At 49.8% G+C, this 13,841-nt stretch overlaps 1 protein-coding gene across 2 annotated transcripts in view; it reads right to left on the minus strand.

Moving 5' to 3' along the window:
• GATA6 (GATA binding protein 6) overlaps positions 1 to 13,533 on the minus strand; it is a 33,208-nt gene extending 19,675 nt beyond the window's left edge. Inside the window, exons 1-8 of one of the 2 annotated variants that reach the window (XM_068993681.1) lie at positions 13,055 to 13,533; positions 12,886 to 12,948; positions 12,120 to 12,226; positions 9,540 to 10,708; positions 5,244 to 5,410; positions 1,428 to 1,553; positions 280 to 367; positions 83 to 186 (exon numbers count right to left, since the gene is read on the minus strand). In XM_068993681.1, coding sequence (XP_068849782.1) covers positions 83 to 186; positions 280 to 367; positions 1,428 to 1,553; positions 5,244 to 5,410; positions 9,540 to 10,665 — 1,611 coding nt within the window. In that variant the 5' untranslated portion in view covers positions 10,666 to 10,708; positions 12,120 to 12,226; positions 12,886 to 12,948; positions 13,055 to 13,533. Of the gene's footprint in view, positions 1 to 82; positions 187 to 279; positions 368 to 1,427; positions 1,554 to 5,243; positions 5,411 to 9,539; positions 10,709 to 12,119; positions 12,230 to 12,885; positions 12,949 to 13,054 lie in introns of both variants that reach the window. The other variant, XM_068993680.1, reaches the window with a different exon arrangement.
• Between the last annotated feature and the right edge of the window lie 308 nt (positions 13,534 to 13,841).

Raw genomic sequence — 13,841 nt, forward strand, 5'->3', positions numbered from 1 at the left:
ATTGTACTACCAGATAAGATAAAATTGGAGATAATATACAGGAGAGCAACTCAGAAAGAGTCTATGCTGTTTTAACACTTACCCCTGAGGCTGCTGGTTGTGTGGTGGGGGAAGCATTTTTGCTGCAGTCATCTGTGTTAGAAGAGGTGGAAGTTGGAGTCATGGGAACAGAATTATTGCTATTACCTGCAACGGTCAAAATTAACCTCATAAATATACATATACTCTACTAAAGTTGGCAAATATTTTACAGTCAAAACAGCATTTTCTTATATTTACCAGAGCAAGCTTTTGACTTATTTATGTTCTTAGGTTTTCGTTTCCTGGTTTGAATTCCCTCTTTTTTCATAGCAAGCGGTCGAGGCACCTAAAAAATTTTTCACATAGGCCATACATTTAATAAATATTATACTGCAGAAAAACCAAACTAACTAAAGACCGAATGTCAGTACTGAAGGCCTTCATTTAAAAGAACTTGGCATAAATTTCAATCCAATTTTTATACACACTTCATAGATTCCAACTGCACAAAGACTACACTTTCCCCATCAAATGCAAAGATTCCTGGGCGGGGGGGGGAATGGGGTGATTTGCCAGGTAGAATCTCTTCCCTCAACTTTATTGTTTTAAACAACTTTTAATTACAGAGTGAAACCACCGAATTACATATTTTTATTTCAAAGAGATTGTGAATTCTTCTTTCTACATATACCACGGTTATTTTTCTTTTTAAAATTGGGATATTTTATAATATCTTGTGCTATGCTTAAAATGTAGAATCTTTTTAACTAGAGCTATCCAATGTGATGACTCTTCTGTACAGATGTATTTGATTGCACTCACATTTTTAAGCTATAAACTAGTTAGTGTGCATTTCTAGTAGGTTCCATGGTTTTTTTCAAGTGTACAGCTTTTTAAAATACACACACTACTATATACAAAATAGATTACCAACAAAAAGACCTGCTGTATAGCACAGGGAACTATACTCAACCTTCTGTAATAACTTAGGAGGGAAAAGAATCTGAAAAAGAATATACACACACATATGGATCGCTGAATCACTGTGCTGTACATCTGAAACACAACATTATAAATCAACTAGACTTCAATTTTACAGCTTTTTTTTTAACAAAAGATTACTACCATCTTATCCGTTCTAAAATGCACATTTCCCACGTTTTTGTATTTCTACAATCTGGATGTCTGACTATGGATGTGTGTGAGTTTCACTGGCAGCATTTTTTGTTTCTTACTGGTATGATAATAGTTTCTAGAATAATTAACAGGCCCCTAGATTCACAAACGTGCGTATACAAAAATCAGATCCTTCACCTCCATGCCCTCTCCTTTGCTGATTTTAAGCTGAAACAAAGTACAAACAAGACACTGAAGATGTATACACAGAAGCAGAGTAGGTGGCGCACCCCATGGAGCTTCATGTAGAGTCCACAAGCATTGCACACAGGCTCGCCCTCGGCATTTCTGCGCCACAGAGTGGTGGTCGTGGTGTGACAGTTGGCACAGGACAATCCAAGCCGCCGGGAGGAAGGCTAGAAAGCAGCACAAGAGAGTGGATAGACATAAGTGCTTTTCACATATAAGCTACACACGTCAATGTGTCGTGTCCCTGCCAGCAACAAGCATGTACCTGGTTATTATAAATAAGCAGTCCCCCTTGAGGAAAAAAAAAAAACAAAAACCCTTGAAGTGTAATTAGGTTGACCTTCCTGGACCAAAGTGTGCCCATCTAATATAGATCAATTGATCTGCCCCAGCTCATTAGCATAGATTAAGCAGTCACAATACTGGCCAATGCCTGCGCTCAACTGTTGTTGTCAGAGGTCTGAGTAAAGAAATGCAGTCACAAACTGCCTGCCAATGTGTTAAGTGGCTTTGGGGACTCTCTGCCTCATCTGAAAACTGAGATAACCAGGTCTATTTCTCAGATATGTGCAGAGGAATAAACTAGAAACTGTAGAAAGGCCTATATATATTAATAGAAATGAATTTTGGAAGATGCACAAAAAATTTTTGTAAAGAAACATATTTTAATACATCTCATTAATTATCATTATGATCACCTATTGCCTGAATTTTCTGTACTATCCATTCTACAAAGGACAAGCAAATTCTACAACACTGTGTTACTGCTGGCCTTGTCTTGGTGATGCTGCTGTATTTGATTTACCCTGTCAGTATAGTCCTTTTCCTCACGTGGTAGTGGTGCTTTAGTCGATAAAATCGTGTCAACCTCTTGCAACCCCAAGGACAGGCTCCTCTGTCCTTGCGATTCTCTAGGCAAGAATACTGGAGTGGGTTGCCTTTTCCTTCTCAGTACAAAGGGTTAAATTTATCAGAAAAGGTCAACTGTCACTCTGATTTCTATGTTTCCTTTATACCCATAACATCCTTATGTGGAGTTTATCTTCTCTAAACTATTATGTGTGAATTATAAAGAAGGGCTTTTTAAGCTAGTCTAAGTTCCTACCTAGAATGACAAAAATCTAAATTTGCTTTTCGATTACCTAGATAGGCAACTTAAAAAATGTGCTATGACTTCAGTTTAAAAAAAAAAAAAACTATGGGGAAAATCTAGGGACCAAAACAAGCTCAAAGATATAGAATTAGGGAAGTTGGCCGGGATGATTAATTTAGGAAAAGAAGTTATAAAGAATAGACGACAAAAACATAGATTGAGCATGCACTGACTATTCAGATTAAAAGACAGTTTCAAAATCTTTGTTGGCAAAGTCAAAAGCTAAAAATTGAATTTTGTTTTTACAACTCACGTCCTGTTATTGCTACAGCATACTCTTTACAGACAAGTTGTAAAACCAAAGAGACACTGGGAAGCCTCTTAGCACTGCCACATTTTTAAGAAGTCAGTGCTAAGAAAGAATCACTTTGACTTTTGGTGGAAAAGAGTATGTTTGGCTGACAGAACTATTTGGGAACTTGCTTTGCTAAAATGATGAAAACATCAACTCTTTACACCTCAGGGCTGCTTCTTTTTTTTTTTTTTCCTTTACCCTTAAAAGAGAATAATTTCCCAGAAGAGCACTCCTTTCTCTTCATAAATATGAAATAAGTAAATTAGGGACAGGAAAGTTCATTTTATAAACAGGTCATTTATGATAGTTTGCAGTGGAATTTGGAGCCAATGTGAGGCAAACTTGTTATCAGAATTTGCCATTATAACAAAGAACTTTATGACTGTCAACTGCAGATCATAAGTGAAGCCAGTCCCCATAAACATGTGAAATGAAGGTGAGCGGGTTATAAAAGTTTCTTGTAACAAGCGATCTCAGTTATATTCATCACTAACAAGGAATTCAAGTTACACCATAAATCTCTTATTTTGCAATGTATTACAAGTTCAAATTCACTGTGATTGGTAGCTGTACTGCTAGCTAAACAAACTTGGGTTCAACATTCTATGTCTGAGAACTAACTAGATCCAGCAAAACCATAAATAAGAAGCCCACAGGAGAACTAATTGATAGACACACCCTTCAAGTGGTATCATTTATAACCCATTTACAAAGCACATTGTCGGACCTTGGTCACTGCCAAGACACCTGCCATACAGAAGGAAAACTAATAGATTCAGAGATGTTAAAAACTGGGTTTTGTGTTTCCTGTTAACAGTTATTTTTACTGATAAGTGCACAAAACTAAGGCCACTCTCTAAATATGGATGCTAACAGATCAAATTTAAAATGCCACTAGAAACGAAATGGCTACTATTCTGCCAGTGTTTTGCTAAATCTTGAGAAAATGTTGCCTTTCCCGGCTCAGCCAGGACTCTGTTCAATGTGCCTTCTCCCCCAAATAATCATCACTTTCATTGTTCATACATTGGCTAATGCATAAAGACAAGGAACTTCCTTGGAATATTGACCAGCAGTACTTTTTAAATACGACGCATGTAAGAAAAATGAAAAAACACAGGGAGTCAGGCACAGAAGTTAAGGATGCCCTTTGAAGCAAAGTCTAAGCTGCGGGTGACTAACAAGTTTAAGGCACATACACTCATTAAATTAACCTTGGCCACTTTATTTTAAATGCATTAAAAACAAAACAACCATAAAACTAATTGCTTCTCTTTAAGGTGGCAGACTCACATTGTGATGCAATTTCACTCTAATCTATTTAACACAAACAACATGTGTAGCATTTGTTCCTGCTAATTAGAGTATAACAATTAAATAAATTACTTGGATACTTAAGATGTCTGGCATCTAACTGTAAAATATTTTACTTTAAAAGGTATTAGAGTATGAGTACTTGGCTAAACAAATGTTAGCCTTACAGTGGGGCGTGTGAAAGCTTTCATTTATTTTCTCTAATCAGGGCAGCAGTAAATACCCCTTCCTTCTTAAAAACACAGGGGACAATAAGAGATTAATCCCTGAAGAAAATCAAAATTCCCACACTTTAAATCAGTGAAATGTGTTGGGATGGTGAAAATCTTCTACTTGAGAAACGTGCAGACTGCACTTTCCCCCTCAAGCTCTATGAACAGTAGTTCTCTGAACAGCCAGATTTCAAAATAACAAAAGTTAGAGTAAATAAATTTTTCACTAGACTCAAGGACAATCCAAAGGACGGATGGAATTTGGAGCTAAAACTAATCTGAAGAGGTGGAAGGGGCCCGGAGGTGGAAAGGACAGAGTCAAAGGGATTCAAGACGAGCCTGGGGGACAAGAGGGCTGTGGGTTCCATATTAACATCCATTTTACCGGATGCTACAGGGGAGCTCGATCTCTTCAAGAATCGACTCCAAACCAGACTAAAGAGTCCACAGTGAAAAGAAACCTTCACTTGATCTGGGGCTGTAGACTGTTTCTCTCCCTGGAGGTTACTAACATTACTCATTTCTTGGATCTCCTTCCAAAATTATTTCAGTGCATTTGCAAGTACATCTAGAGATGTGTAAAGATAGGGGGTTGGTACTTTTTAAAAAAGACAGTAGCACACCACACCTCTTTTTTTTTTTTTTTTTTCATTTAAGGATGTCACTCTGTGTGAACTTGGGCAGAGGGCTGCCTTCATTCCCCTGCGGCTAGTTTCGGGGACGATCTGCCCCGGTGGGCGCTGAAACTACCCGGGACCCCCAATTCGGGTCCGCTCTAGGCCGCGGGCACAGGTGCGGGCCGGGTCGGGCGGGGAGACCCGGGCCCCGCGGGCAGCGCGCGGATCCGGGCCGGGCCGCTGGGGAGGGCGGCGCCCGCACTCACCACGCGCTTCTGCGGCTTGATGAGGGGCCTGCTGAGGCCGTTCATCTTGCTGTAGAGACCGCAGGCGTTGCACAGGTAGTGGCCGGTGCCGTCGCGCCGCCAGAGCGGCGTCTGGATGGAGCCGCAGTTCACGCACTCGCGGCTCTCGGGCAGGTCCTCCAGCAGGTCTGCGGGACGAGAGGCCGGTGAGGTCCCGCCCCCGCGATCCCCACAACCCGCACCCAGAGTCCCCCGGGCCCGCTCCCGCGCCCTTCCCCACCCGGCCTTTCTGCTCGGCGGCCCGGCCCGGAGCCGGCTGTTGATGTCACCGCGACCCATCTGTTGACCGATTATTTGTCCAATACTTCTGCACCCCTGGGCGCGCCCCGTGCAAAGCCCTGCAAAGTCCGGTGACAGAGCTAGAAACCCGGCCCGGATCATCCGCCTTCCGTCTCCCCAAGGACCTCGGAGTTGAGATTAGCCGTGGGGTGGTCGGTGTGGGCCCCCTGACCTCTCCTTTCCCGCTGTTCCCAAGCTTTTCAAAACTGAAATCCATCATAATTACAATATACCACTTGTCAAAACCCGAGTAAGCTTTGCAATATTAACAGTGATGGCTCACCCCAGCCCCCACCCGCAAATATCCCCGTAAATACCCCGGGACATAACGAGGCTGTTTTCTTTTATCTCAAGTAATTTTTTGCAAGTATTTGCTATGGCTACCACTCTTCCTTTTCCTCCATAAAGAATAGACAACTGAAATTAGAGATACTGTTCTTGAGCACTATTACCAATTAATTAATATTGACTCCTGGGGGGGAAATGCAGTAAGAAATTAGTAAGAACAGAGACGAATGTTAGTTTAATTTTCATGTCACAAAACCAAACACTAAAATATTATGATTTTAAAATGGGTCTAATTGCTACAATCTACAAAATTTCTACAAAGGGTCGATCGACACTGAATGGATTCAGAAAATTACCAGCACTGTTCCAGTGCTAAATCAAAGTTTTTCCTAAACTAAAATTTCAACTTATATCATCTATTTAAATTAATATTTGTCATTTTACTGTTTGGTTAGTGTTCCAAAGTTCATTAATTAACCTAAACCTGCTAACTTAAAAAAAAAGCCTTTAGAGTAAATGATTTTAACATTTACTACTTTCCCTTAAATCAGCTAAATATGAACAATTAACTAAAGTGAGATGGGTACTTATCAAGTACTTTTGAAAATATTTCCTTTAAAATAACTGTTTAGAGTTATTTATATTACCCAAAATTTAAATGTTACAATTTGGCTTTCTTCAAGGAGCATTTTGAATCAAATTTTAAAGTAAATAAACATTACACTTTAGAGTTTATTTGAAGACTGTGTTAGCAAAACTTTCTATTCTTTCTCTTTCTATTTGTCAGTGGTTGGTTTATAGCTTGTGTCTACCATAAGCTTTTGTAGAGATATTTCAATCTGATTTGGATACACAAAAATCTTTAATTCAATTAATATTATTTTCCCTGCAAAACAAGTTTCCTTCCTCCTCAAGAAATAAATTTAAAAGAAACTAGCACCCCCCATAACCCCAGTTTAAAGTTGTCATGGGGATACTGCAACTTAGAACACATCACAGAGATTTATTCTTCTCCGCCCTAAAAGCCACTATTGACTACGGTAATCAGTAAAATGCTCAGGACTTCAAGGACACTGAAGTTAAACAAGGTATTTGTCTTTGTTGTTGACTTTAAAATGTTACCTATCAGAGCCCCTCTCCATGGAGAAGTGGGGCATTCCCTGGAGAACCCAGCCCCATGCCTGGCCGCCTCCTCGCAGGATGGGAACAATAAAGAAACTCCCAATAGAAGACTGTGAGCGCCCCAGGTAAATCTCTTTGCTCGGCTGAAAACCTAGAGACAAAATGTAAAGCCTTGCTTGGATAAATAAAATTTAGGAAGTTTGCCTATTTTTAATTAAGTAAAATCTACAGCTCCCATTCCCTCCATACTTTTCCCACTCCTTGTTCGGTAGCTTTGATTTTATAAGCAAAATGTGACTTTTTATAAAGCACAAAATCTAACTGTGCTAGAAGCTCTCTCACCAACAGGCCCCCAGTAGGCCCCCTATACATCCTAACTTGTCTGCTTTGGGTGCCCCGGGGAGTGACAGACTCTGGGGAGGAGGGTGACGTCATCCTCAGACTGAGAATGGAACCCAGTTCAGCAGGAAAGCTCACCCCAAGCCTCCCCACCACACACCCACCAGCACCAGAGAGAGGTGGACACACCAGGTTCCCAGAGCACCCAACCACACCCCTGCCTTTGCACTGACCCCTGCCATCCACTCAAATCAGTTAAAAGAATGCCTCCATTTTTTTTCTTTTCTTAAATCAGAGTGGAGAAGCAGAGAATAAGGAACCTGGGAGGAGAGGGGCTGGGGGTCAAGGTCTCTCTAGCAGGGGAATACCTGTGGGGACAAGCAAAATTAAGGTCATTCATCTCCCCAGCTCTCAGACTGGCTTATTCTCAGCTGCTTCCTGCCTTCTTAAAAGACTCTTTGCACAAAAGTTGGGTGTTCCCAAACCCTCTCCCTAAAAAAAAAAAATTCTGAATCTATACAAGACTTTTCTAACTGTGCAGCATCCTACCCAGAAAGCAAAAAAATAGTGAAAGGATAGACTACGTTTAAAATGAAATAACATAACTTGTCTGTAACTGCACCCAACCCTTCTAAAAGGGTTTTCTTCACAAAACCAATCAGTTTAAACATCCCAAGACTCCCATTCTGCCTTTTCGACTGCTGCTCTTCCTCTGTCCCGTGAAATGCTGAAACGGGGCAAAGGGAAATGGAGGTCAGGCTAAGGTGTGTCCGTCAGGCCAGCAGAACTGCCCCCAACCCAATTCACACAAGCTTTCAGATTCCCTGCTGGATTCCCAACTTGACAAGCGCCTGACACCCCAACCACCACCTCCTCCCCATCCTTTGAAGATGGGTCTCCCAGTCTCTCTGCTCCCAGGAGCTAGACGTGGGTCCCTGTGCAGCAGCAAGGGTGACCTAGCTCTGTTCTCTGAAGTCTCCAAACCTCAACAGGGCCCCTCCCCACCCCCACTCTACACTCAGACCCACAGACTGTAAAGATTTTCAGCCCAATGTTACTGAGAGAGGGAGGTTCAAGTCAGATCCTTCACCTTCAGGCCACTGGCATTCCCAGATTGTCCCTGAGCACAGGACTGGCTGTGCCTCACTTGACCCTCATTAACCAGGACCCCTAAAAGTCCTAAACGAGGTGGGATAACTTAGGCCGAAAGGCCTCCTTGTCTTTGCCACCTTCTGACACCCACAACACCCCTTAAAGAAGCAATGGACCAAAAGAGTTGTTTTTTGGTTTGTTTTTTTTTTTTGGTCTTAGGAAACTGTCAAGTTATAGTAAACGCGTGAAATACAAAGACAGACCCCTGAAAGCACGAAGAAGGATCCAGAACCCTGCAGCTGAGGAAAGAAGCCAAAACCCCTCTCTCGGCCCAGACAACAGTTCACACCCTCCCAGCTTGAGCAGGACAAACGCTCTTCAAGAACGCGCATTTGCAGGAATTTTGACAACTCTTCCCAGCTCACTCCAAACTGCCCCCAGACATTGGAATGGAAAGCATGAGTGGGACTGGAAACTGAAAAATTATTGGCGTGCACTCTGACGGAGGAATAGGTGTGGGTGCTGGGGTACCCCTAGTCCCAGACTGGAGGTGGGGTGCAGACGGGAGCAGCAGCCGCAGACACCCCGCCTGTTGATGCCAAGCGAAATGGCCCTTCCACCAGCTTTCCCTCAGGACAGTCACGAGGCTGGCCTCTCTGCCCTCCCTCCCAACGAGACGCAGGGAGATGCCAACCAGGTCCTTTTCCACCTTGGGGCTCTTAATAAAAACACTCTCCTTGAGAAAAACACACTCAACTCCCGATCTTTGGAGAGCTGAATTGGGTACGACTGTATCTGAGGAGAGGGTGATTGCCATGCTCAGCACTCGCCTAAAGTCACCTTCCCAAATGGGAGTCCCACCCCTCCACCCGGGAAAACTGGGGTCTGCGACCAGGCTCAGGCCCTGCCGGGTCCCTCCTGGGCTCACTTTCCCCAAAGGCCCACTGCAGTCCCTGGACTGAGGCGTACCGGCGCATCTAGTCTCTCTCGTGCAAAACAGAAGCACCATCGCAACGCGGCTAGACTCCGGGCACCCACACCAGGGCAGCCCCGGAAACAGGGCCCGGGTCAAAAAGCTGCTCCACACCCGCCTCGCGCCCTCCAACCCGCACGCCACGGCGCGACCCTGCCCCTTACCTGTGCCGGGGCCGCGCGGCACCGGGAGCGGGGCTCCGGCGCGGCTCTGCAGGCTGTGCAGCACCGGGGTCTCGAAGGGTCCGGCGGGCCAGGCGGGCGTCAGCGGGGCCCCTACGTAGGGCGAGTAGGCGCTCGGGTGGTGGTGGTGATGGTGGTGGTACGTCCCGTTCAGCGGCCGCGCGGCCGACAGCGAGCCATACTGGTGCTCGCGGCCGCCCATGGCCGCTAGGCCGCTGCCGCCCCCGCTCACGCCGCCGGCGGCCCCACCGCCGGCCGCCGCGTAGCCCCCGGGGTCCCGGGCCGCGCCGTTGGCTATGGGCGGACTAGGCGAGTAGGGGAAGCGCGCCGAGACGTGCGCCGCGGCTGAGCCGGCGCTGCCGGGCCCCGCCGCCCCGCCGGCCGCTGCGCCGCCTCCGCTGCCATACGGGGGGCTATCGGCCGAGGCCTGGGGCCAGCCAGGGTGCGCGCCAGCGCCCCCCGCATGATTGGCGGGCCCACCGCCCGCCCCTTGTAGGTACGGCAGGCCGGGCAGCATGGAGCTCACGCGCGTGGTGGGGACGTAGACCGGGGAGCTCGCGGCGGCCGCGGCTGCAGCGGCGGCGGCCGCCGAGTGCACGAAGCCGCCGGGCGAGCCGTCGTAAGCTGCAGGCCCCTGGCTGGAGAGGGCGGCGAGGGTCTGGTACATCTCCTCCGGCTGCTCGGGCGCGAAAGGGCTCAGCTTGGCGCCGCGGCTGGACCACAGCAGCTTGCTGGCGGTCGCGGCTTGGTCGAGGTCAGCGAAGAGCAGTAGGTCCTCCCAGCTCGACAGGGCGCCCGCGGGGCCCGCGATCCCCGGCGCCGAAGGTCCGTGGGGAGCCCCGAAGGGATGAGAGGCGTAGGGACTGAGCAGCAGCGAGCGGGCCGTGGGTCCCGCCGCCGCCTCCGTGTCGAGCTGCGGCGTCCTGCAGTTGCTGGCGCCGCCGGGGCCGCGCTCCCCACCCCGAGAGCAGCAGGAGGAAGAGGAGGAGATGGGGGAAGGCGGCGTGGAGGGCTCCCGCGCTGGAAAGGCTCCGGAGTCGCTGGCGTCCGCAGGAGGCGCGGCCCCAAGGCGCTTCGGCAGGCACCAGCCGCCGTCAGTCAAGGCCATCCACGGTCCGGCGCCGCTGCAAGCTGACTTTTAGCTCCTGAGACTAGACGGGGAGGGAGACAGGGTCGAGAAGAGAAACTTTTAAAAGGACTTATCAAAGGCGCGGGCTGCACCGCGTCTCACCTCCACTCTTCTCTCCAGCTAATGAGATTCCTCAAAAATCCCATTTTCTGCTCCGGGTTCCAGGGGCGGGGAAGGAGCTTGGAGCCTGCGCAGCCGCCCCAGGGTCCTCCCAGGGCCAGGATACCCGCTCCTCCTCACCCGCAAGGCGTGGATCCCCTCTAGCTCCCTTCCCACCCCCGACGCAGCATCCTTCATCCGCGCGCGCCAGATCCCAGGGGTGACTGGGAGACTGGCCGAGGTTTTCCTTCCGCCCCAAAGTGGCTCCCTGCCGGCCAATGGCACACAAAGGAACTTTTTAAGGAGCCATGCGAGTCTGTGCTGCCTTATCCTGCCTCCGTACCGCGGTCGCTCGCCCAAAATGCCTCGGGGTGAGGGCTGCCCGCGTGAAAATCATTAGCGTAGGGAAGGCAACCTGTCCCCCGAAAACGAAACCGCCGCGTTCTCCCACTCGGGCTTTCCCAGAGCTTCCTGGACTGCGCTGACGAGACCGAACGCGAGCCCCGGAGTGAAATACAACCCAGCCTTGGGAAGGTGGGGCGCCAGGGCGGAGACCGGAGTCTCAGACCCTCGGGACACACAGCTGTGCGGGATGTCCGCGGGGCCGGAATCTCCTGCCCACCCCACGTCCCCGACGCCACGCACCTTAGGTACCGCTCGCCTATGCAGCTGCCAGCGCGTGCGCTCACGCCGGCTGGCCCACGCCAGCCAGGCCACCCCGGCCCACCCCGCGGTCATCCCCAGCCACGGAAAAGCCAGACCGTTCTAGAATCGGACGTCGCGGGGTGGAGCGGAGTGCAGAGAAAAGGAGGGGGAAATGCAGGGGGGTGGGGTAGGGTGGGGGGACGTGAGACCGCCCCGGAGCCGAGGCCACCCCAAAGGGGAGAGCAGGAAGAATGACAGGGAGACTGGGAGGGGGTGGAGGAGGGAGGTGAACGCAGCCGGACTGGGCTTCTCGGGGCCGCTTCCTCAAATCGCTTCGGCTCATCGGAGATAACCATACTAAAATTAATACCCACACACAGACCCAGGGCAGATAGCAAGAAAGAATTCTCTGCCTGCCTGTCTGCCGGCTCCCGCCCCTTTGCGCCAAGATAACTCTGAGATAAGGCTGAGCGCAGATAAGCGCTTCGGGGAGAGGAAAAGACACCATAAGTTGGTCCGCGGTGTCCCGGGAACCTGGGAGCCTGCCGGGAATGGAGAAGGTAGACACCCCCGGAGCCGATCTCGGCCCGCAGAGGGCCGGAGAGCCGAGGCCAAGGGGCCTGCGACTAGGAAGGGGAGGTGCAGAGGAGGAAAGAGGGGAGTTGGGGCAAGAAAGGAAGCAGCCGAACCTCGGGTGGGAGCTGCGCATGGAGAACAGCCGTGGCGGAGGGTGCTCCCGAGCGCGGAGAGGCCGAGGGCGCCGGCAGGCGAGCGCGAGTCCGGGGTCTGCGCGGTGCTGCTGGTGAATAAAAAGGAGAGAGGAGGCGCCTCTTACTGCTCTGCCGGAAAACTGCAGCCTGCGCTCCTGATTGGACTCACCGAGCCCTAAACAAACAGCGCTCACCGAAGGGTGCCAGGCTGTGGGTCGGAACTGCGTTCTGCGAGCAGCTGGGCGCTGGAGGTGAAGAGGAGGAGGAGGAGGGAGCGAGGGGAGGAGAGAAAAGAGGGTGGGGAGGGGACGCCGAGCGGCGGGGGGAGGGGAGCGCGCCGCCCCGGCAGACAATGAGCCCCGCGCAGCCTGCGGGTGTGGGCTGAGCCGCGAGCGCCGTCCTGGGAGCAGGAGGCCAGTCCATCCAGGGGGCGCCGATCCCGGGGACGCCGGGGGAGGGGCGGAGGTGGCAGAACGCCTGATCTGGCTGGCGACCCACACCCATTCCTCCGCCCTCCGTTACACGCGCTCTCAGGGGGGCGGGTTGGGGGGAGGGGAGGGCGATGGCGCGGGAGGAGTTGACTATGCCCAACCCCGCGCAGCCACCGCAGCCGGAGCGACGCGCCAGCTCTGGAGTCAACGCTCCCTCCTAATAAGGGGGAGACCATGCTTTCCTCCGCCGGCCTTCCCCGCTCCTCTCGACCCAGTAAATGAGCTTTTTTGCTCCACAGTTGTGTGTGACCGACCTTAAACTCTCCCGATCTCTCCTCGAGGTCTTGGTGGCCGTCGGGGGTCTCGTCTCCTGGGATCTAAGAAAGAAAAAACTCGAATGTCCAACTCCCTATCTCTGTCCTACTAAATGTGCTAAATTCCTGGGAAGTTTCGGGAGGTTCCCATCTGCACTCCCCAGCTAACCTGAAACTTTTAATTCGGGGTCACGGTGCACGGAAAGGTTAGTCCCTGAAGTGCGCAGAGTGGAAAGGGGTTTCCACGCCAGTCGCTCCCGGAGGTGCTCTCCCAGTTTGGGTGTCCCTTTTGCTCTGAACTTTCCCTGGAGAACTTCAGGTAAGTCTCAGATAAGTCGTTGGCAAGAGGAGGGGGTCACCTTCCCCGGTCCCAGCGAGAAATACCTCTTCCCCACGCCCCCGCCTTCACATACACACCCCTTCTTCGTTCCCTCCAAATGGTTATCACAACTGTGTACAAACTGATACGGTCCTTGGCCGGCAGAGGGGCTGGAAATGAACGTCGCGGGGTTATCAGCGCCGATCTGTCAGCAGGGCGTCGCGGGGCCGCAGGTTCGTCCTCGGCAGGAGCCGTGATGTATGTCTCGCTCCCTTTCACGCGCAAAAAGGATTTTTTCCAACAGATGTGACCTCGGGAGGCTGTCGAGAGAGAGAGAGAGTTTTAACTAGGGCAAGAGGAGTTGTTTTGTGGGAATGGATTTTTACAATTTTTTTTTTTTTTAGGTAAATCGAAGTAAATGATTTTCTAAAGGTCAGTCTCCCTGAAGTGTGTGTGTGTCTTTGTGTATATGTGTGTGTGTTTCCAGCTGGAGAAGGGAGAGGCGCCTTAGCAGAGTTGAACCAGGTTAGGTAGAGGCTTAGTAAAATAGGGTTTCTAGAGATCAGGAGACCTCCTGGCTGAATATATGTTTCCTCTAGATGTAACTGTGAACCTGTGAGTCCTAGGGGACAAGGGG

This window comes from Capricornis sumatraensis, chromosome 21 (genome assembly GCF_032405125.1).
Source record: "Capricornis sumatraensis isolate serow.1 chromosome 21, serow.2, whole genome shotgun sequence".
Lineage (NCBI taxonomy): Eukaryota > Metazoa > Chordata > Mammalia > Artiodactyla > Bovidae > Capricornis > Capricornis sumatraensis.